This window comes from Papaver somniferum, chromosome 7 (genome assembly GCF_003573695.1).
Source record: "Papaver somniferum cultivar HN1 chromosome 7, ASM357369v1, whole genome shotgun sequence".
Taxonomy (NCBI): Eukaryota; Viridiplantae; Streptophyta; class Magnoliopsida; order Ranunculales; family Papaveraceae; genus Papaver; species Papaver somniferum.
The window spans coordinates 45,776,418-45,801,649 of record NC_039364.1 but is presented as its reverse complement, the minus strand read 5'-3'; the positions used below and the strand labels follow the sequence as shown (position 1 = coordinate 45,801,649).

At 36.7% G+C, this 25,232-nt stretch overlaps 1 protein-coding gene across 1 annotated transcript; it reads left to right on the top strand.

Annotated features, from left to right (window-relative positions):
* Nucleotides 1-4,987: 4,987 nt before the first annotated feature.
* LOC113297174 (putative dual specificity protein phosphatase DSP8) lies at nt 4,988-8,298 on the top strand. The gene is made up of 7 exons (XM_026545590.1): nt 4,988-5,307; nt 5,418-5,861; nt 6,117-6,239; nt 6,596-6,689; nt 7,031-7,113; nt 7,204-7,293; nt 7,669-8,298. The coding sequence occupies exons 2-7, from the start codon at nt 5,631-5,633 to the stop codon at nt 8,065-8,067; spliced, it is 1,020 nt and encodes a 339-aa protein (XP_026401375.1). The 5' UTR covers nt 4,988-5,307; nt 5,418-5,630; the 3' UTR covers nt 8,068-8,298.
* Nucleotides 8,299-25,232: the final 16,934 nt, after the last annotated feature.

The window sequence follows — 25,232 nt, the reverse complement described above, 5'->3', positions numbered from 1 at the left end:
GCTTCCGTTGGCGCATCGATCTCGAAGGTGTAAATCTGAAAAAAAAAAATACAGGCTCAGATAGGCTGTGCCAAGTTTCGGCAAGTGCCAAAATGCAGAAATCTCAGAAAAATGTTAAAAACACAACTTTTCAATGCAGTATTCAAGTAGCATCCTGCCTTCTATGATGCCCTATCTTTTATTGAGGTTTCTAAGGAAAAATAATTTGTATAATATTTTTGCAGCCTATGACTTAGGATATCAAAACTTTCCATGACAATGTTACATAATCACATTACTATGTTTCATCTACATAATTTACATTAACATATTTCATCTAGTCTACATACATATCTAATGACACCAACCGTTAAACAAAAATTTGAATAAATAAGATTAATCTTATTAGCAACTCTATCACAGATGACATATTATAATAAAGATTTGGAAGACTTAATAAATCATTTGCAAATTATATAACAAATTACTTAAGCTAATATGTTTACTGTGCCATCTGATAGATCACAGTGCCATCGGATTCCAAACTCCCATGGACGCACCGGCATCCATGTACTTCGGCCCTTGGTTCCCAACCTGCAATAGTTAATCATTTCACATTAATAGATTTGCAAATGGTACAATCACAACTTTTTTTTTTAGCACAATTTTGAGCCAACACATGAAATCATTAGCGTGACTGACAATCAATCACCTCCAAAGTCTTTAAATATCGTATTTCAAAAAGCATGGGCGGCTCATGCCAGAATCCAATATCAACAATTATCATAAAAGAATTCTTAGAAATAGAACTTGCAAATCTCATTTGACTGCTAAACATACACTCATCTTCCATATTTTTCTTTTGAGTTCTAGGCTAATTTAAATTTAGTGTGAGCAAGGCATGCAGCTAGACTACCTAGCTATTCTGAATGACTACCCCAAGAATATATATATGTCCCAAATATTAAAAACTTAGAAGAAAATAAGTACCAGTCTGTAAATGATACGTCAATGATGAGTTTAGTTGAATTTACCAACTTTAGTACGATCTCCAGGTAGTGTAGGAGTCAGTTAATAAAAACTCGGTGGTAAACCACTTCCAAACTTCTGGCATAGCTCAATGGCGGCCATATTAGTACCTCAACCATGTAATATCAATAAAAGAACATAAAATCAAATTTAGTGGACTCAGTTAAACAAACAAAATCTTGACCTGCAAATGATTAATTACTGGAGTTAAAACAACAATAAAAAGATGATCAAAATCGTAACCTACAAATTGGGACAAATTTTACAAAAAAATAAAATAAAATGGGTCAATAAGAAAAGGGCTCGGATTTACCAAACGGCAGACTTTGAGTTTTATCTGAGCGTTTATTTGGCTATTCTTCCTCCCGAGAGTTGGATTTTCCAAGTTTAAGCCTGGTACAATGAAACACTATCAAACATATCCAAAAACCATTCCGAAAACAGAGATACACGATCACCTACAAAAATAGAAAAATAAGCAAAACCAAAACGGAACAGGAGAAAAAGAAAAAACAGTGAGGTGTTTCTATGTTGAACCTGTTGTATTGCCTCTTTTATATTTGCGCTTAAGTCTCAATCACCGTGATTTTTATTGTTTTGCTGTTTAGGTTTTAGTTGAAACACAAAAGAAAAATCTAGGGTTTTTATGCTAACAGACAGGTAGAAAAGAGAGATGAGAAAAAAAAATAAAAGGTTTATGCATGAAATATTCTCTTTTTTTTAGGTCTGATCGGTGGAAAGCAAAAATCCCAAATAGTAAAATAAACATGGTGGTGTTCCGGGACGAAGTATTGTTGGTGTGAAATAACGGGATGTTCCTATTGGCTGAAACATACTCCGGTGGGGCCAGAAGCTCTCAGAAGAGAGCTTTGTTCAGCTTTTAACTACAACAGAGGACATTCGCCTGAAATCATATTATTAATATTAATAATATGTAATAAATTCATTATAAGAAAACTCAAAAAAATTAATAATTAAAAATTTTATATAAGCGATCATATATGAATACATACTAACCCCAGATATTATATGAAAATTCCATGTATAACATTAGTATAATGGATGCGAGTGTCAAACCAATTTTAAGGCAACATTCCCATCCAATTCAAAATTCGCTTGATGTCATAAATTGCATCCACATCTGGTCGATTGAAAATTTCTTTGATCTCGAATTATAATATCTTGGTCGTATTCTCTCTTTCCTCCTCTTTTCTCTCTGCAAAAAAACTCTTGTAACCGTTTTCTCCTAAATTTTCAAAAACCCTTTCTTGTATCTCAAATCTACCAGATTTGGTCTGATTTTTTCAGATCTGGTTGGATTTGAATACAATTACTTGTAATCGTTTTCATAACACGATATTAGGTTTTTAGTATGTATTTCTTTTATCCTGTAATGGTTTTTATATGCCATTTAGATTACTTCTTGTATGCTTTTCGAGAAGAATTCCTTAGCCTTCGTGGCGATTCAATCGATTGCATCAATCGTTTCAGATATTTCATCCAAGGCAATCTACTTCAGCATGACATGATTTTTCATTTATGTGAAGAACAAGGGCTACCGAAATTGATTGCGGTAACAATATTTTGAGCAAATTACTCCCGATTGGGACACTTAAATCTTATTGAAGAAGAAGATAATTCAAAATGGCAGATTACTAAATCACAAGCCATTCCCCCGGCATCATCAAATTTATCTTTGAAATCCATGTATTTGATATTTAATCTTTTTATTTTTTTCATGTTTTTCATGATTGATTTATTTGAAGATGATGTATGAATTCTTATTGTTTTAATGAAATCAAGAAGTTATCTTGTTCCTTCAAACAAAAAATAAATAAATAATAAATAAATAAAAATTCCTTTGATCTCATAAATTGCGTTCACATCCAGTGGATTAATGTACGGGTCGGACACCCACGGTAGTGGATCAAAAGGTTCACCCTAACTGTATGGTACGTAGTTGTACACTTTGTACTCTGTAAACGGGATACAGAAACCCAACGCAAAAACCCAAGGATACATTATTTATATGTCCCTACTTTTGACACCCAATAAATATATCCTTATACAACAATAAATATATCCATACTTTTTAATAACCTTATCCATATAAAATTAGATTACCTTAGTACCCTCATCCATATAATATTTTTCATTATTTCGAAATGGAACAAATTTTTTCCACTACCACTTCACCACCACCAGTAGAACCACCACCACCAACATTCAACTACCATTCCACCACCACCGTTCAACAACCACCACCTACCAACCGCCACCACCACTAATATTCCACCACCACTCCTTCACCACCACCATTACACCACCAACAGTCTTCCACCACAACTAGTCCGTCGCCGCCACCACCGCCACCGTCAGCGCCGCCGCTGCCACCACTAGTTCAGATATTTTTGTATCAACATCAGTTGATCCAGTTTGGGGGATCAACAACGATAGTTGATCCAAAAAAAAAAGGATCAACAGTGGAAGTTGATCCATGTAAATGTAGTGAACTTGGCGTGAGTCGAACACGCATCATCTGACATGGAGTCAGTCATGCTACCATTGCACCACAAGTTCAACATTGGAAGAAGTTTACATGATTTAAACTACAAAGCATGATTTAAGCTACAAGCATGATTATACTTATCCAAGGAAATATTGTCAACAATAGGAGTTGAAAGGATCAACAACAGTAGTTGATCCCATAAAAAATTGGGTCAACAACAAGAGTTGATCCCATAGATGGATCAACAACCATAGTTGATCTCATAAAAAATTGGGTCAACAACAGGAGCTGATCCCATAAAAAGGAACAACAACAAAAATTAATCCCATAAAAACATAAACACCATTCAAAGCAACATTTATCACTGCCCTAACATCCACCACCACTGCCGCGAAACTTAAACAACCACCAACACAACTATACCTTCCACCACCATCAAAAACATCCAACACAAATACAATTATAATACAGTCATTACCACCAACCTAAAAAAAGGCGTCAACAACAGTAGTTGATCCAATAAACGGGATCAACAACAGTAGTTGATCCAATAAAAACTGAAGTAAGTAGGTTAATGAAAGGACAATTGCTATACCTGGAACACCATCAACATATTGAACTCGATCTCGAACACATATTCAAACCTCCATTAAAAATAGCACAAATAGTTCCCATCACCAAATGTACCCAAATCAAACAGAAACTTCATCTTTTTTGCTAATCTAACTCGATCCCAATCTTAATTTCATCTTAGGAACCGTAATTTCATATTTCGTTCTTCAATCTCTCAGTTTAGATTTCACAACAAAAAAACTTATTAACTTTAATAGATCTGTTGATAGCGGTTGCGGAGGTAACAGAGGTGATGGTGCTGGTTTTGGTGGAGGAACTCGAGATGATGATGATTCTTTGATAATCTAACTCGATCCCAATCTTAATTTCATCTCAGGAACCCTAATTTCACCTTTCGTTCTTCAATCTCTCAGTTTAAATTTAACAGCAGCAAAATATATTGACCTTAACAGATATGTTGATAGCGGTGGCGGAAGTAACGAAGGTGGTGGTGCTGGTTGTGGTGGAGGCGATCGAGATGGTGGTGCTGATGGGAACGATGAAGATGGTGGTGGCGACGGAGATGAAGATGGTGAGGACGAGATGAAGATGATGGTTCGTGTTTTGCCGAGAAGTAAAGAAGAAAGGGCGTGGAATTGATACATAAAGGATAAATATGGAAATCATGAAAATAATTTGTTTTGATAAAATTTCAATTATGCCACTAGGGACATATATAAAGTCTGTTAGGGATATGTGTGAAATCTCATCAAAAGGAGGGACAATAGTTCAGTTTCCACAAAGTCCAAATGGCACAATGGAAAATTATTGGTCACATTAATGGCATTTGATTCCCACGCAATATCCGTTTTCCTACGTTTTTGTCCTTCCCATTAAATAAATAAATAAATAATATTAATTAGAGGGAAATCTCTAGGAGCGGAGTTGTTGAGAAGTGCTCTTTCGATTTCCAGAAGAGAGAACCTGGCGGAGCAAGAATCCTTTTTTGTAGGTTTTTTTACAATCTTTTCTTTGTTTAAAGTGTTTGATTCAGAGATTGGCAGAAAATTACCTAAAGAGAATCGAATCGCTTGTTATTGAGGGAATCGTCTTATACCTTTTCCGCAGCGAATTTCTGGTTCGATTAGTCTAGATCCGTTCAAATTTGGTGAAGAATTGGTAATTTTTTCCTGATCAGATCCGTTTGATGCTTCAAATTTGGTGAACAATCTCAGAAGGTATTCTATTGAATTTCATTCTTTTTGAAAATTATTTTGTTAGTTTTTATTGACAATTTCCTTAAAATTTTATTGACTTTTTTTTTTTGGGGGTTTCTTGGCTTTGGCAGGAAAGAAGAAATTGAAGGTTGAGATGAGATGATTGATTTGTGAACAAATTTGGGGAAAACTTGGAATATGTTAATGTAATTGTTTGATCAAAACATTGGATAGTTAGGTTTTATTTATTTATTTGAAGAGGCTGTGAGACTGTTTTTTTTTTTAGAGTATTTGTGTGATTCTTAAGTGTGATTGTGTAAAATTGGAGGTTTCGATTCAAGAATATGTATATTGAGGAATTGAAGGAGGAGAGTGAGTTGGAAGTTGCGGTAACAAAAAGGGAGTTGGTTGCAGTAGAAAAGAATGATGTTCAGCGTAAAGAAATTGCCGTGTCTAATGCGAAAAGGGCTTTTATACTAATTGGGGCTAGGGCTCTTTTCTACCCAACTCTTCTGTATAATGTTGTCAGGAACAAGATGCAATCGGAATTCCGTTGGTGGGATTGTGTTGACGAGGTAATGTTTCTTTGGTAATTGTGATTTTGGGTAGTTCAAGTACTATGTTATGGATAATACATAGAGTTTTAACCACCTAAGTATATATGAATTATTCTAAATATGTTTCTTAATAACTACTGTCGTGTTGCTGGGATTTATCACTATGAATTGTTCTAACCACTGTTGTTCAAAACATAGGTGCGACTCAGTTGATTCAAATGGTCTGTATTTTTATTTTATTTTAATGCCATGCTAATACTTTTGCTTTCCCAGTTTATACTGTTAGGTGCTGTTCCTTTTCCCACTGATGTTCCTCGCCTAAAACAACTTGGTGTTCATGGAGTGATCACACTAAATGAGTCATATGAGACTTTGGTGCCCACATCACTGTATCAAGTGAGTACTTCCATTATGTCTTTGTTTTGTTCTGTTTCAGTCTGATTCTTTTATCTATGTCAATCAAATCAAACTAAATAATGCTAAGCAGACATCATTGTTAACATTTTGACACATTCCTGTAAATGCTGACACTTATTCGTTTCTTCTTAGTTTCATTACCATTCATATATTATTGGCATACATTTCGAAATAAGTCTTTTGCTTATCACTTAATGGTTGTACACCTGGTTTTGGCGTCATTGGTTTAATATTCATTAGATGCATTTTGCTAGGCACCGAGGTTTTCGTTCTTGGATTGTATTTCTTTTCTATTTCCCCCATCTAATGGTTGTCTCCATCTGTGTCTTACGCAGGCTTATGAGATTGACCATTTGGTGCTCCCCACAAGAGATTACCTCTTCGCTCCATCCTACGGCAATATATGCCGAGCTGTAGACTTCATCCACAGTAAGTGCCTAAATATCCCACTTCATCTATATTATATCCTCTTCATTACAGTAGTTTTTTTCTTAAGAAATAATGCAGATTGTCAATCTGGCTTGGTCTAGTATAGGTTGTGGTGACATTGGTCCCAGGACCTTGCTCCTCGTCTTTTGGTTATGTAGTGTTCAGTAGTCCGGATATCCCCGTTTCTGATTACGCGAAACTGAGAAACTTAACATTTCACCATGTTCTTCCAGCTGGAGACCACTGTTTTGTCTATTCACTATAATAGTATTATCTGTTACCAAAATTGTTTCTGCTTCTTTTTGAGAGGTTATTTATATCTGCTTTTTTCTCTGGTGCAGAGAATGCCTCAAGTGGGAAGACTACATACGTTCATTGTAAAGCTGGTCGAGGGAGAAGCACGACTATCGTTCTCTGTTACTTGGTTTGTACCGATAATCTAGAAATTTGTTTATGTTACTAGTATTTAAAGTGAACACCTAATTATTTTATACCTTGGTTGGTTGGTTTTCAGGTTCAACACAGGCAGATGACCCCGGAGGCTGCATACAAGTATGTGAAGTCAGTTAGAGCCAGGGTACTCCTAGCTAAGACTCAGTGGCAGGTACTCGCTGATGTTGGATTCTGTTTGGTTTTATCGTTATTATGGAAGTAAACATGCTGATAACTCTCCATTTTCACGGTGCTAGCCTTTAGCAAATACAATATTCTTAGGATAGCATATTCCGCATGCGAACCGCTGTCGCGAATCCGGTAACACTGGTTTCTTTGAGGGCAGGCCTAGAAATTTTAGATAGTAGTTTTGCGCGCATTTAATGTTATTCGAAGTATATTGTATTTATGAGATTAGAACTAGTTCTCTGGTTGTATATTGCCGTAAACGAATGATTACTATTTCTTTAAAATTCATCGTATTCACTTTTCCTTTCGTAAATTGGTGTCTGATGAATTTAAATCTGGTGGTCTCTTACTTTTGCAGGCTGTTCAAGAGTTCTATTGGCTTAAGGTTAAAAGAGTAAGTAAACCTGGCAACTTGGACAATCAGTTAGTCCTGAAAGCTTCATCAGATTACCCGGCCTCAGCTACAGAGGTAGCTATCTTTGATGACAATTCAGTTGTGGTGGTAACTGAATCAGACCTCGCTGGGTATGATGTGAATTCCTCAGACTGTGCAAGTGTGGGAAATGTGATATGGGCAGAATTGAGCTTGGTTTATAGAGTCCAGTTTGCTGGTCAGTCAGCATTAGCAAGGCTTTCATGTTTACGACTTAGCTGCGTGGCACGCCAGAAAGAGTTGGTTGAAAGTTTGAGCAGGGAGAACAGTTGTTCTGTTGGCACTGATCAATTAGGTCTTGGGGTAGACATTCACGTCTACTGAGTGACTTCAGGCTTTCTCCCAAGTGCCACCATGTGTGTTACATGTCTAAAATGTATATATTTTCTTATATTGTACGAAGTCCGTCTTTTGTATTTTCTGACAACCACGCAATGTTCTTTCCACTATGTATTGGTTGTTTTTAAACACTGATCATTTTAAGGGTAAGGGACTATTAAATAAACAATAACCTGTGCGTGCCAAAATGAAAAAAGACCAGGTGTCAAATTAGCATTGTTTTGTTCCCGGAAAACTTCTGTAGCTTTTGCACCCTTTTATCAACTCCTGTGAAATTCATGACATAAATATCTGGTTCTAAGAATTCAAATGGGTACTAGCAATGAATAATGATCCTTACTGAAGAAAATGATCTTGATTACGTAATCCTCGTAAAAGAGTATGTCTGGTTAGGAAGTCTTCTACCACACTTTTGAGAATTTTCTGCTCTATGAATGAACTTTACCGAGTATTTAGTTTTTTTTTAAAGTTATAACATACGAATCTACAATGCTTCTGGTTTTGGAAGTTACTTCGCTAAAAAAGCTTTAGGTGATTTGCATTATGTTTTGACTCAGTCAAATAAGCTTTAAGTGATTTGCATTATTTTTAACTCAATGAAATAAACAAAAATAAAATAAAAATAATAATAATAAAAAATTGACAAAAACAAACAAGAAAACCGCAAAACTGAAATAATATTAACAGCAGAATCCAAAGAATGGTATGAACAAAGAATATTTAACATCAAAAAATGATTTTTGTTAAAGGGAGAGCAAAAATGGATCCGAGGAGAACGAAAATCGTAGTCGACTCGCTAATTATGACCTAGTCAATATATTTCACCAACTCGGACCAGGCTACCCCTAATTCAATTCACCCTCACACCACACAACTCGTACCATCTCGCAAAACTACTTCACTGCTTCAAACTCCATTGCCAATGGGTTTTGGTAAAAAAAACTCAACTTGATTCATTAATTTTTTAAAACATTACGAGCTATAACAACTTGTTTGTGTGATTAATTAGTTGTATCTACCCTTGACTTAACCAAATAAAAAATTGATTATAATTAGTTGTCCATCAAACAAAGTCAAGCTTTTGCCAAACCTCCACACCTGAAAATATACCTAGCTGGTATATGCGGCGAATATCATTGGATTCAAACAAATCCCCTCTTAAATTGCGAAAACAAAAGTCAGGACATCAGATCGTCCTCTAAACAATCTGAGTCTCTTTTGATATTGTATTCCTTTATCTAATTTAGGTTAAATAAAAGATTTGAACATCTTTTACTTATTTGGTAGCTTGACAAGATGATGAACTTAGGAAAAATGGTAGAATCCATGGAGGAAGAATAATAATTAAATAGATTTTATCGGACAACTAATTTTAGATCCAATTATTTTGATGCCTCGAGTAATTAGAACTGAATGTTCAATTTTTGAAACAAGAATTATTTGTTTAAATAAGAAGAGAGTTGTTATCTTTGAGTGAAATGTATGTTAATGGTGAGCATTAACGAGAGGATCTACCTGTAATGGAGTTAGTGGGCCGTGCAGTAAAGAGTTTGGTGGTGGTGCGGCGGAGAGGATGGTTACGGCAGGAGGAAGATGAACATTTTTGGGGGTAATTTGTGTATCCCAAAGTGTACTAAACAGGGGTCTAGTCCGAGTTGGTGAATTATGTTGACTAGGTCATAATTAATGAGTCGACTATGATTTTCGCTCTCCTCGGATCCATTTTTGCTCTCCCTTTAACAAAAATCCAAAAAGTCTAACGAAAAATTGAGTGTTCCAAACATTATACTCCAATGTTTATCTTAACTCTCCCAGCTTATCTCCCTCCTCCGATGCATGTTTATTGCTAATTGGGCTACTTCTCCTTTCGAGCAATTGATTCTGCACTTTGACTTATGACCACCCAAAGCCTGGTAACAGCTGAAAGATTTCCTACAGAAATCACAAGTGAACTTAGTAGAAGCAGAAGACAGTATTGATATCTTCACAACATCTAACATGAACCCATATATGTAATCCCTAGTTTCCTTCTCAATCCTCTCTTTCTTTGATCGACCTTCTGCATAATTGACCATATTAGTATCTTCTATTTTTCGTTTCTTTTTCATAGCTGGAAACTCTGTGTGTTATAATGAGTCAAGCATTCGTACTCTGTACGGATTAATTTCTTACTGTTAATCATAGCCACATGATTTAGTTTTTTGTTACAGCTGTTACATTAATTACAGTCTGTCATTCACCGCCTGTAATATATCAGTCACCTCATGTAATATTTGTTTCGTTGTTGAGTCCGTGAGTCTATATAAGACTCAGTCCTGTACTATTGTAAAATTAACATTCATTGAATACAAACACAATTCTTACATGGTATCAGATACCAAAAAGGGAACTTCAACTTCTCTCTGATCCTCACCTGTAACAACCTTCAAATCACCATTAAACCTGCAACTTAACCCTAAAAATGGTAAGAATCACTCAACGAAACACCGCATCATCTTCCGCTGTCAACAACAACACACTAAACATCAACAATTCATAGTTGTTTCCACCATTATCATCACCACAACCTCAACAACCAACTTCTTTACCTTCTTCTTCTTCATCTCCACCACCACCATCTGCAACTCAACAATCATCACCACGACCGCCTTTTACTACACCACAACAACAAAATCTTCATCACACACCAATACAGATTCCACAACATATATTACCTTCTCAAAATCTTCATCATTTTTACTTCCCTCAATTTCAAACAAAACAACCTCAAATACAACCACAACAACCTCCATTACAGTCTTCCTTCTACAATCAGTTTGTTTTTCAGCCAAGATTTACAATTCCTTTTCAAAACATAAATAATTTTGTTTCTGATAAATTATATGGCTCAAATTATCTTGTATGGAAAGATCAGATATCTTTCGTTCTTATCTGTACAAACCTTTATGGTTTTGTTGATGGAACTGTTCTACCTGAATCTCCTATGGTGATGATCAACAACACTCAAATACCAAATCCAAACTATCTTGAGTGGTTACAAATTGATAAATTTGTTGGATCTTGCATTAAAGATACAGTAGATAGATCGTTCTCTTCTGAATTGCTTGGTAAAAACACAGCCAGAGAAAAATGGATGCATTTGGCGAAACTTTTCAGTGATCAATTTCTTGCTCGTAAGTCTTTGTTGAGATCTCAACTTCACTCAATCAAGAAAGGCTCGTCAACAATTTATGATTTCCTTCATCAAATCAAGATAATTTCAGATTCTTTAGCAGAAATTGGTGAACCAGTGCAAGACTCTGATCTGGTAATGTATACTCTTAACGGTCTAGGTCGAGAGTTTATTCACTTTGTTGTTAGTGTTCAAAACAGAGAGCCTCCGTTATCTTTCTCTGAACTTTGATCTCGTCTTCTTAGTCATGAGTGATTCTTGAAAGAACAAGATTCAGATTCCTTCTCTACACTAATTTCAGATCCAACAAACTCTGCTTTCTTTGTGAAGAAACAACCTTCTCCTTATACTTCTAATTTTCGAAAACCTACACCTTCATTTCCATCACATGTATCACCTTCATCATCATCGTCTCCATCTTCTACACCAACTTGTCCTCCCGGTTTTCCAAAAACTGAGTTTAATCCTGCTCAAAAGCAAGTTATCGATCATGGATCCATTCCTTGTCAGATATGTCATAAACAAGGTCATCAAGGTAATCGGTGTAAATTTCGATATGCTCCTTCAAGAAACAGTTTAGCTCCTCCTCAGAAGACTTTTCTTGGACTTGATCTTAATGCATGGAGTGATACTTCTTCTCCTTGGTTTTCTAATGAGTTTGATTATAATTTCCAATTTCCTAATGATACTTCTTATGAGAGTGGAGGCTATTGGAGTCATACTCACTCAGGACCAGTTTGGATACCTGATTCAGAAGCTTCTAGTCACATGCCAAATGATGCTTCAGTTTTACAGAATACTTCTGCTCATTCTGGCACTGAACAAGTTATGGTTGGAGATGGCAAGTTACTTCATATATCTTTAGTAGGTTCTTCAACTTTATCTACTCCATCTAAGCAGTTTAATCTACAGAAAGTACTTTATGTTCCTCATTTGCAACAGAATTTAATGTCTGTTGCTCAATTTACTAAGGAAAATAACTGTGTTTTCTTGTTCTATCCTTGGGGATATGAAATAAAGTCATTGAGGAACCACCTTATTCTTGATAGAGGGAGGATGCAGCATGGACTATATCCCATAATATCTGGAAAATCTACTTCAAATACTACTACTCAACAGCCAACTGTTTCTCCTCATAGTACTGCCTTTATTACTTTAGCAGCTTCTTCAACTTTGTGGCATTCAAGACTAGGCCATCCTGCCCAGAAGATTCTCCATAAGCTTGACACCAGTACTTCTATCAAACTATCTACAAAATGTACTTCTATTTGTGGATCTTGTCAGTTAGCTAAGAATAAATGTTTACCTTTTCATGCCACTGGTAATAATTCTAGTATACCTTTTCTGTTGGTTCACTGTGATATTTGGGGCCCTGCTCCTGTACAATCTCATCTTGGATACAAGTATTATATTCTATTTGTTGATAATTGTACAAATTTTTCATGGATTTATCCAACAAAGAATAAATCAGACAGTGTTCATTGCTTTAAGTTGTTCCAGTCTCTTATTGAGAACCTGTTTACTATTAAGATAAAACACTTTCAGTGAGATGGTGCTCTTGAGCTTGTTAAAGGACCATTTAGATATTTTCTTGATTCTAGTGGTATTTCCTTAAGAATTTCATGTCCTTATCTTCATCAACAAAATGGTTCAGCAGAGAGGAAACATAGACATGTCACAGAGATGGGGAATACTTTATCTTTTCATGCTTCTCTTCCAAATAAGTTTTGGTTTGATTCGTTTTTAACAGTTGTGTTTCTTACTAACAGACTTCCCAGTAAGCTCCTTGACTTTAAATCTCCTTATGAAATGCTATACAAGTGTAGACCAGATTATTCTCTTCTCAGAGTGTATGGGTGTTTATGTTATCCAAACTTGGCAGCTTATAGGAAAGATAAGCTCAGCCCAAAATCAGCTACCTGTGTGTTTCTGGGATACAATATTCATCATAAGGGCTACAGATGTATGGACTTGCGCACTCATAGGATATATGTCACTACTCATGTTGTTTTTGATGAAACTAAGTTTCCATTTGCTGAGTCAACTGCTACTGTTGCTTCCATATCAGCTGAGTCAACTGGTACTGTTGATCCCACCACAGCTGAGTCAACTGCTATTGTTGATCCCACCACAGCTGAGTCAACTGCTACTGTTGCTTCCATATCAGATGAGTCAACTGCCATTGTTGATCCTACCACAGCTAAGTCAACTGGTACCGTTGATCCTACCACAACTGAGTCAACTGGTACTGTTGATACTGCTTCACCTGAATTATCTAACATCATTGCTCCTGTTCCAGCTCCTTCAGGAATGCATACAATATCTAAGTCAGGTATTCATGTTCCTAAACCTTTCTCTAAGGATTTTGTAGCAAATAGTACACTGAAACATCCTGTCTCTGTTGCACTTGCTATTTTACTTCAATCACCTTCTGAACCCAAAACTTTTAAAGAAGCAAGTAAGTGACCAGTTTGGGTTAATGCCATGAAGAATGAATATACTGCTCTCCATGAGAATGGCACTTTTATTCATGTTCCATATCATCCCTCTATGAATGTACTTGGCTGTAGATGGGTTTATAAGACAAAATTACATGCTGATGGTACCACAGATAAACACAAAGCTATATTAGTTGCTAAGGGCTATCATCAAGTGTATGGTATTGACTTTGATGAGACTTTTAGCCCTGTAGTTAAAACAACTACCATTAGATGTGTTTTGAGCTTAGCAATCTCAAATAAGTGGAGCATGAGACAATTGGATGTAAGCAATTCCTTTTTACATGGGCATTTAAAAGAAAAAGTTTATATGGAGAAACCTCCTGGTTTTGTTGATCCAGATCATCCTACTCATGTATGTGAACTTAAGAAATCCTTGTATGGACTTAAACAGGCTCCTAGGGCCTGGTATGACAGATTCAGTAGGTATCTTATTAAAAGTGGTTTCAAGAACTCTAGTTGTGATAGTTCCATGTTCATTTATCACAAGAATTCTGAGAGGATGATTCTCCTAGTCTATGTTGATGATATTATTCTTGTTGGTACTTCAGATTCTCTACTTACTTCCTTTATTACTTCCTTGAAGTCAGAGTTTGCAATGAAAGATCTTGGTCCTCTACACTATTTTTTTGGGTATTGAAGCTGTTTTTGACTCTTTAGCTAACAAAATGCTTCTTACTCAAAATAAGTATTCCTTGGATTTACTTTGAAAACATGATATGCTTGGGTGTAAACCTTGCAAAACGCCAGTTGGTTCAGGTCCAAGGGTGTCTGTTTTTTATGGAATTTTATTGTCAGATGCTGCTTCTTACAGAAGCTAAGTGGGTGGTCTTCAATATTTAAGTCTCACCAGGCCTGACATTAGTTTTGCAGTTAACTATGTGAGCCAATTCATACACATGTGATCGCTGTCGTATGCGTCAAAAATAAATTACTTTCTCACTAATCAAAATATATAATATAGCAAGGGTAAGAAAGGATCGTTCCCACAGAGAGGATCTAGGTTGTCAAGTTGTTGCGATTTCCTATATAAACAAGGGGGGATTTCTGATTTTTATGTAAAGGAAAATAAACTAAAAGCAAATAATGAAATAAACAAGCAAATCAATAAGATGAGAATTTTGGTTAAGGATTTCGTCTTCAATCACAAACATGTTTTCTACACAATAACTAGAATTGATATTTTAATCTCAACTTTTATCAAAGGCCCTAGGATACCTTGATCGCAAGAATATCCCGCTAATTTCCTCTTATCATCAACAAACACATTAAAAGATGCGAATATGAATTCTACCTAAGAGAACAACCTAACGTGTAAAAGCACCAATCAAGTTTAATTCCCTAGATGCATTAAGTTTTATGAAATCAGGCCAATCAAAGCAATCGAACGTGTAAAAACACTAATCCGATTTAACAAAGGTTATGACTCACATGTGACTATTAGGATGTATCACTACAAGCAATAATCACAATTATGCCACGTGTATTCAAGGTGTATCACGTTTACGTATAATAAACCTTAAACTAGCAATAAATATGATTACGAGTTCTACCAATTTGCAACTTGACAAAACTAACAATCAATCATACATGGCGATATTTCTAGCGAATCATAATCGACAAAACATGGAGACAAAACTAATTTATTGAATGAAAACCTATATTTGGAAATCCAACTTATTCCTTAACCAATAGTAAAATTAAGTACTCATGTCATAGGAGTTCATAACAAAAATAAAAAGAAGTTTCATGTTTCTAAACCCTAGAACAAAAGTAGTAGAAGAGATTATATTCCCAAAGAGATTGTTCCCCACCTTCAATAAAACAAGACAAGCTTTCTTTTATAACATGCACTTGCGACTCCTCTTGAATAGAAACACTCAAACTTGTATGAAGTCCAAGCCAAAAGCCCATCTAAGAAAGGGTCAAGCCCACCAAAATTGCAGGACAAACTTGGTCAACCCCGGTCAAAGCCAGAAGTTCAAACTCCGGTCTATCTCCATACAGCCGCAACACTTTGTATACTCTTCTCAGCATCATTAGTTCATCTCAAGTTCTTCCCTGCGACAATCACCAGCACCAGCTTCAGCCTCAGTTCAAATCCTAAGCATTCATCCCCGTCAATTCCATCATCTGTAGCTCATTGTACCGCTGACACCTGCAACTTCAGCACACTTCCCTTGTTGTATTTGAGCTCTTTAAGAACAGCTCAAACTCGAGCCATCCTCTCTGCTTCAAATCCACCAGACTCGTCTCCATTCAGTAGCAAAATCATTATCCCTGCAATTCGCTCATTCACAGTTCATTACTCTATTGTTGTAGCTTTTGAATACAATGCACAACATCCACGTCAACTTCTTTCTCGAACTCAAGTAACACCTTAACCCATTCACTGCAAATCAACTCAAGCATTTTCTGTAATCTCGAATTAGAGCCATACCACCAGTGCACCTTTACCCATTATTCTCTCAACCTCGCTTTCATTCTCATCTCAAATTCCATCTCCAACTGCGATGCATCATACACAACACCACTCTTTTCCAGCCTTGCCTCCACTAGAGTCAACTGCACCTCAAAACCATTTGTATTCTCTGCATTTCACCTGCACCAGTCTCAGCTACTTCATTGCAGACCCATGTCACGTCACAGCTTCGCACCAATTCATTCTCATAACCGCCATCCATCACCTGCATTTCAGACCTGCAACATCTTTAATGCCATTGCTTAACTTGCTCTGTAGCTTCTTCATATCCTACCAACACTCCCATCTGCTCATACACTCAGCTGTGGAACCTGTTCCAATTGTAACCAAACCACCAGATTCTCCATTTACAGAACCCAATGCAATTGCAGCTGCAACTCCTCATCTCAGTTATTCGCCAACACAACAACAGAACCCATAATACCCATTTTTGTGATTCATCACCATCTGAGCACCAGAACTGTCTCTATTGGCATCTAAGACTGCCATTTCAGTTCAATGTAATGTAGCTCCATGTAACTTCAAACTCCACACTGCAGCTGCACCAGTTTGCAACCATTGAGCCATTCCATCAAATTCCACCATCAAAACCGAAATACCCATCTCAGATTCACGTACCCTATATCTGCTCTTCAATCAGTCTCAATAATCCCATGTCTCGATCATCTCCAGCAAAACCCATGTGAATTCCACCGTCAATTCTCTTATTCCAGCAGCACCAGCTCTGCCTTCATACCTTCTTATGCACCACCAGTGCCTTCAATTCCAGCTCAAAACCCATCTCTGCAGCTCCCGTTCTCAACTGATTCTTTCAATTCTTCCTTCTCATTCCCGGCCATATGTTCTTGGTCAAACCATAACTCAGAATCCCCAAATTCAAATCATACTGCTTCCATATACCAAATCTGTTTCAAACCCATTGTTTCCTGTTTGTCTTCGAACTAGAATCTCCATCTGTGACTCAGAACCCTTACCAGAACCATCAATTCTTCCTCGTTCTTCTCAGCATCAGCAAACCCATTTCCTATGCCTGTAATTCGAATCCCATATGCAACAATCATACTCTCCTTAGTTAGCAAGATCAGATTCTGTCTAAACCCATCCTTTCTTTGCCTTCTTGAACATCGAAATCATCTTCTCAAACTTGAACCAAAATCACCAGCAGTTCACCCCATTTGCAGCTGAATAATAGAAATGAAATGTTGTCTGAATCAGCTGAGTTCGACCTAACTAGGTCTATTAGCATGGGACGGCTATCAACACCCATGGGTGTTTTTAACAATTCTTATTAGACTCCAATTGGTTGTCCCTTATCCTTGTCTGGGCTCCAGATATCACTCGTCCATGAATAACTAAATTACCCTTCAAGTTCAAAATGGATGATTTTTACTTCTTTCACTCCAAATGACTCCAAAATACCTAAATAACTCAAAAGCACACATAAGATACATAATTTAAATGAAAACTCGTAAAGAAAGCATAAACAATAGATATAAATCTAGGTATTTATCACACCTATCAAATTCCTCCATACTTAGACTTTGCTAGTCCTCGAACAAATCAAACAAAATAATTCTAAGATATAATACAACTCCGTGTCGTCGAGGCTACGGTCACACTTAGCATGTATACCAAGCCTTTAAACCCCTAGGTGTCCCTAGTGGACGAGTTATAGTCTCGTGAGGGTTTACTAGAGATATACCCACAAAACCTACTTTTCCAACTTATTAGTTCTTCGAAATGATAGTATCCAACGCGCTAAGAAGACATAGAAATTCTGCACACTAGTAATAAGAAGTTAGACACATAAATGAACACAATCTCATCCTTAAAAGTTGAGAGAGAAATAATCATCCCTTCTCGAAAGAAATTCGGGTTCGGAGTGATCAAAAGTCTCGACTCTGCCTCACAAGAAAGGGTTTTATGAAGTTGTTCTCAATAATAAACAATTTTTTTATGGGTCACACATGTGTCCAGGTAGGAATGAAGAGAGAAATCCTGCGACACCTTGAATGGTAGGAAGGCAAAAACCCTCCGAATCGTTTTGAAAAACCACATCTCTTATCATTTTGAAAACCCTTTTCTCTGACGATCTCTAAAAAGGAAATCAACTACTTAACGAAGGTGGAAATATGCTTACTTACCTCGTTATCCGTTCGACGTGCAGCTAGCACCACTCTCACAACATCCATAGAAACGTCTTCGGTCTTCAATCCTTGTTTTCATCTTCGTCTTCGGTCTTCAACTGTCGATGATAACTCTTGAACTTCATAGAATCTTGACAATGTGATTCTTTCCTCTAATTCCTTGTTGCTTGAAACTTCATTGTGGATATTCCTTCTTTCCATTGGCTTTATTGAAAGAACAAAACTAAAAACAAACCAAAATGATACAAACCCAAAATATAATACAAAAGATTTTTATTGTCTTTTTTTTTTTTTTTATATATTGAGACAAGAAAATTAAAACAAATACAAAATAAAAACAAAACAAAACAAAATACTAAAACTAATAATAAACCTAACAAAATTTTCTCTTGTCTTTTTTTTTTTAATTTTTTTTTTTTTTTTTTTTTGACAAGGGACTTATAACAATGACCACGTCCCAAGTTTTTTTTTTTTTAAAACAAGAGAAAATAATATACAAATATGATAAAATAAAAATTGCAAATACAAAGGCCATGGTGTAAGTACTTTACCGCTTGATTCTTCACAACTTGTATGTCTCGATATCATAAACTCCTTGAACTCTCATCTTGATAATCTTCGCTCTTGTACATAAAGTCTTCAACTTGTAAAAATTATGCTCCTTGTCTTGTTGCTTTACTTGAATCTGAAATCTGCTCATTTCTGTACTGTTGCTTGTAAACCTTGAACGTCTTCAACTTTCCTTCGAATTTGTGATGCTCCTCTTGTTGATGATGATAGTGTTTCTATGGACCTGTTGGTGTAGAGAGAGATAAAGTGGATGGTGCTAACTGCGAACAAGATTACAAGTGGTATGTAAGTTAGCAATTCGATGTCACCATCATGATTGATAAAATAGCACTCAAGAGATCAAAATAGTGCTTCTATTGGTGGGAGGTTGGGTAGCTCACCATTTTACCCGGAGTTTACGTACGGTGACACACACACTCTAAAAGCACAAATTTAGACAGGTATAAAGAATTGAAGGTCGGTGCCTCTCATGATGTAACATGGGTAGTCTCCACTATAGGGGATCACAAATCTAATACCGAATTCAGTCTGCACCTCATTTGCCACTGGGATGGTTAAATCCAACTTTAACTCTCATACAAGTAAGAAACCCGATCACGTTCTCTGCCATCTCTAAGTTCAGTCACTCTTATGAGAATTTCGATGTAATCTTAGCGACATGTATACTATGTGACTCTAAACTAACTACAAGTTGGAGTTTGTTTATTCACTATTTTACACAAAAATTGAAAATTTCATGAAAAATTTACAATGCAAATGCTTAACCACTCCCCCACACTTAAACTTTACATTGTCCTCAATGTAAATCGAATCGTCCAAAGAAAGTCAAGGTGGGAAATCATATAATGATATGCGACAAGAAATCAGAAAAAGTAAATACGAGACAAGAAAAAGCTAAAAACAAGACAAGAAATAAATACAAGACAAGAAATACTCATCTTATGGGTTGCCTCCCATTTAGCGCTTGGTTTAAAGTCGTCAGCCCGACTTGCAAGACGAATTCCCCATACACCAACAATCTGAAAAGTTGGAGATCCTTCCATGTAACCTATTTTGCAAATAGTAACTTCACACAAACAATAGTATAATAAAGCAAAAGTGAAGCTATATCCCAATAGAAGTTTCCCCCATACTTATTCTTGTCCACACTTGGAAGTGTATAAAGAACATAAAATTCAGTAACTTATATGGTTTCTTCTATGCAAACATTCATAATATGAGAATCAAATGTTTCTAATGGTGGAAATCGAGAAACAAAGTCATTCAACAATATTCTCGAAGCACATACATTCAAACCAACAAGAGGTAAAGGAGAAGAAACAACATGCAAAGGGTTAAACAAACCTTGCACAATCTCTTGTATTACATAATCCTCTTCATCCTTGAAAAACTCAAGTGAATTACTCGCCTCTTTTATATCATGGTCCTCTATCAAACCTTGCAACCATTCTTCATCCGTTTTTACCTTAACTAAAGTCTCGGCATTAACATCATCATTATAATCCTCTGCAAGTTCAATTGGGTCTTCCACAATATTGGTCATAACGGTCACATTCTCAACATACTCGTCATCATTAGGCTCAAACTCTTTTGCGGCTGCAAATTTCGCTATAATGAACTTTTTTAGAAGACTCAAAAATGCATCATCCTCAAGCTCCACCCTTTGAATAGTCTCTTGATCATTATTAAAATCAATGCTTGAGTAATCTACACAAGTGTCAACATATTCCTCTTCGTCTTCATTTTGATCCCAAAAAGATTCTGCTGTACACCTTTGGGAAATGTCACCATGAGTTGGTTCAAGCGACGTATCTTCATAATCATCATCACTTTCATAGTTAACATAAGATTGGTTCTGGCTGAATTTAGTGTTGCTAATCTCAATCTCATCCTTTTGAATGGGTGAATGATCATTATTAAGATCAAGAGTTGAGGTAACTACCCGATTATCAATGAAAGACCCCAAAGGTTGTACCTTTTCAACATTAGCATCAATCAAATATTCATCACAAACCATAGGCATATTAGAATAGTTATTGTTTTTAAAGCAAAGTTCTTCCTCATACCTTTCTTCTTTGATTTGATCAATACCTCTTTGTAAGTTAGCAATACCTTCACGAAGTTCTTGGAGTTGCTCTTCTGTAGCCTCTTTATCTTTTTGGAACTCTTGTTGTACAAAGTTGGAAACTTTGTCTAGAAAGTCAGAGACGTTTTGTTCACGAGCATAAGAATCCTCCCATCCTTGTGGTTGTTCACACACATACCCGCCATAAGGTTGTTGAGGAAAACCATAAGGATCCATGGAATATTGGTCATAGCCAATGAATTGGTTTTGATTACACCCTTGGAATTGTTGGAAGTTGTCATGTTGTTTAGATTGTTGGAAACCGTATCCATTATTCCAATATACTCCATCCATGAGAAATAAGTACCTGAAACACGATTCTCAAAACAAGGTTAAAAACCAGAAAATAAAACAAAACTAAAAACAAGTGACAACCGCTGCCTTCCCGACAACGGCGCCAAAATTTGATCGCTGTCGTATGCGTCAAAAATAAATTACTTTCTCACTACTCAAAATATATAATATAGCAAGGGTAAGAAATGATCATTCCCACAGAGAGGATCTAGGTTGTCAAGTTGTTGCGGTTTCCTATATAAACAAGGGGGATTTCTGATTTTTATGTAAAGGAAAATAAACTAAAAGCAAATAATGAAATAAACAAGCAAATCAATAAGATGAGAATTTTGGTTAAGGATTTCGTCTTCAATCACAAACATGTTTTCTACACAATAACTAGAATTGATATTTTAATCTCAACTTTTATCAAAGGCCCTAAGATACCTTGATCGCAAGAATATCCTGCTAATTTCCTCTTATCATCAACAAACACATTAAAAGATGCGAATATGAATTCTACCTAAGAGAACAACCTAACGTGTAAAAGCACTAATCAAGTTTAATTCTCTAGATGCATTAATTTTTATGAAATCAGGCCAATCAAAGCAATCGAACGTGTAAAAGCACTAATCCGATTTAACAAAGGTTATGACTCACATGTGACTACTAGGATGTATCATTACAAGCAATAATCACAATTATGCTACGTGTATTCAAGGTGTATCACGTTTACGTATAATAAACCTGAAACTAGCAATAGATATGATTACGAGTTCTACCAATTTGCAACTTGACAAAACTAACAATCAATCATACATGGCGATATTTCTAGCGAATCATAATCGACAAAACATAGAGACAAAACTAATTTATTGAATGAAAATCCATATTTGGAAATCCAACTTATTCCCTAACCAATAGTAAAATTAAGTACTCATGGCATAGGAGTTCATAAAAAGAATAAAAAGAAGTTTCATGTTTCTAAACCCTAGAACAAAAGTAGTAGAAGAGATTATATTCCCAAAGAGATTGTTCCCCACCTTCAATAAAACAAGACAAGCTTCCTTTTATAACCTGCACTTGCGACTCCTCTTGAATAGAAACACTCAAACTTGTGTGAAGTCCAAGCCAAAAGCCCATCTAAGAAAGGGTCAAGCCTACCAAAATTGCAGGTCAAACTTGGTCAACCCCGGTCAAAGCCAGAAGTTCAAACTCCGGTCTATCTCCATACAGCTGCAACACTTTGTATACTCTTCTCAGCATCATTAGTTCATCTCAAGTTCTTCCCTGCGACAATCACCAGCACCAGCTTCAGCCTCAGTTCAAATCCTAAGCATTCATCCCCGTCAATTCCATCATCTGTAGCTCATTGTACCGCTGGCACCTGCAACTTCAGCACACTTCCCTTGTTGTATTTGAGCTCTTTAAGAACAGCTCAAACTCGAGCTATCCTCTCTGCTTCAAATCCACCAGACTCGTCTCCATTCAGTAGCAAAATCAGTATCCCTGCAATTCGCTCATTCACAGTTCATTACTCTATTGTTGTAGCTTTTGAATACAATGCACAACATCCACGGCAACTTCTTTCTCGAACTCAAGTAACACCTTAACCCATTCACTGCAAATCAACTCAAGCATTTTCTGTAATCTCGAATTAGAGCCATACCACCAGTGCACCTTTACCCATTATTCTCTCAACCTCGCTTTCATTCTCATCTCAAATTCCATCTCCAACTGCGATGCATCATACACAACACCACTCTTTTCCAGCCTTGCCTCCACTAGAGTCAACTGCACCTCAAAACCATTTGTATTCTCTGCATTTCACCTGCACCAGTCTCAGCTACTTCATTGCAGACCCATCTCACGTCACAGCTTCGCACCAATTCATTCTCATAACCGCCATCCATCACCTGCATTTCAGACCTGCAACATCTTTAATGCCATTGCAGACCTTGTTTTGTAGCTTCTTCATATCCTACCAACACTCCCATCTGCTCATACACTCAGCTGTGGAACCTGTTCCAATTGTAACCAAACCACCAGATTCTCCATTTACAGAACCCAATGCAATTGCAGCTGCAACTCCTCATCTCAGTTATTCGCCAACACAACAACAGAACCCATAATACCCATTTCTGTGATTCATCACCATCTGAGCACCAGAACTGTCTCTATTGGCATCTAAGACTGCCATTCCAGTTCAATGTAATGTAGCTCCATGTAACTTCAAACTCCACACTGCAGCTGCACCAGTTTGCAACCATTGATCCATTCCATCAAATTCCACCATCAAAACCGAAATACCCATCTCAGATTCACGAACCATATATCTGCTCTTCGATCAGTCTCAACAATCCCATGTCTCGATCATCTCCATCAAAACCCATGTGAATTCCACCGTCAATTCTCTTATTCCAGCAGCACCAGCTCTGCCTTCATACCTTCTTATGCACCACCAGTGCCTTCAATTCCAGCTCAAAACCCATCTCTGCAGCTTCCGTTCTCAACTGATTCTTTCAATTCTTCCTTCTCATTCCCGGCCATATGTTCTTGGTCAAACCATAACTCAGAATCCCCAAATTCAAATCATACTGCTGCCATATACCAAATCTGTTTCAAACCCATTGTTTCCTGTTTGTCTTCGAACTAGAATCTCCATCTGTGACTCAGAACCCTTACCAGAACCATCAATTCTTCCTCGTTCTTCTCAGCATCAGCAAACCCATTTCCTATGCCTGTAATTCGAATCCCAGATGCAACAATCATACTCTCCTTAGTTAGCAAGATCAGATTCTGTCTAAACCCATCCTTTCTTTGCCTTCTTGAACATCGAAATCATCTTCTCAAACTTGAACCAAAATCACCAGCAGTTCACCCCATTTGCAGCTGAATAATAGAAGAAATGAAAATTTGTCTGAATCAGCTGAATTCGACCTAACTAGGTCTATTAGCATGGGACGGCTATCAACACCCATGGGTGTTTTTAGCAATTCTTATTAGATTCCAACTGGTTGTCCCTTATCCTTGTCTGGGCTCCGGATATCACTCGTCCGTGAATAACTAAATTACCCTTCAAGTTCAAAATGGATGGTTTTTACTTCTTTCGCTCTAAATGACTCCAAAATACCTAAATAACTCAAAAGCACACATAAGATACATAATTTACATGAAAACTCTCAAAGAAAGCATAAACAATAGATATAAATCTAGGTGTTTATCGCACCTATCAACATGACTATTGATATTCATCTACAGTTGGCCAAAAGAATTCTCCGATATATTAAAGGTTCTTTAGGTCAAGGCATTACTTTACAAGATGGTGATTGTTCCACTCTCACTGCTTACTGTGACAGTGACTGGGCTGGATGTCCTGATACACGTAAATCTAATCAGGTTATTGTGTGTTTGTGTGTGGCAACTTAGTGTCCTGGTCTTCAAAGAAACAACACACAATCTCTCGCTCTTCCACAGAAGCTGAGTACAGAGGTCTTGCAAATGCAGCTGCTGAATTGTGGCTTTCTTACTTATTTGAAGAACTATCCGTCTACTTATCTCTCTCTTGTCGTTTATACTGTGACAATCTTGGTGCAGGCAGTCTCACTGCAAACCCAATTTTCCATGCCCGCATAAAGCATATTGAAGTAGACTACCATATGATTCGTGATCTGGTTAGTTCTGGTTTTCTGCAGGTTTCCTATATTCATACTCTCATTCAGATCGCAGATTTATTTACCAAAGGATTGTCAAAGTCACAGTTTAGCTTATTGAAGGGCAAACTGATGTCTGCTGTACGTGCATCTGTTTGAGGGGGATGTTAGAATGAGTCAAGCATCCATACTCCGTACGGACTACTTTCTTACTGTTAATCATAGCTAGG

Excerpts from the sequence above, each read along its gene's own strand:
- LOC113297174 (XM_026545590.1), top strand. The coding sequence starts at position 5,631 with ATGTATATTGAGGAATTGAAGGAGGAGAGTGAGTTGGAAGTTGCGGTA. Across the intron at positions 6,690-7,030 it reads AGCTGTAGACTTCATCCACA|AGAATGCCTCAAGTGGGAAG; the intron begins GTAAGTGCCTAA and ends TCTCTGGTGCAG. Across the intron at positions 7,114-7,203 it reads CTATCGTTCTCTGTTACTTG|GTTCAACACAGGCAGATGAC; the intron begins GTTTGTACCGAT and ends GTTGGTTTTCAG.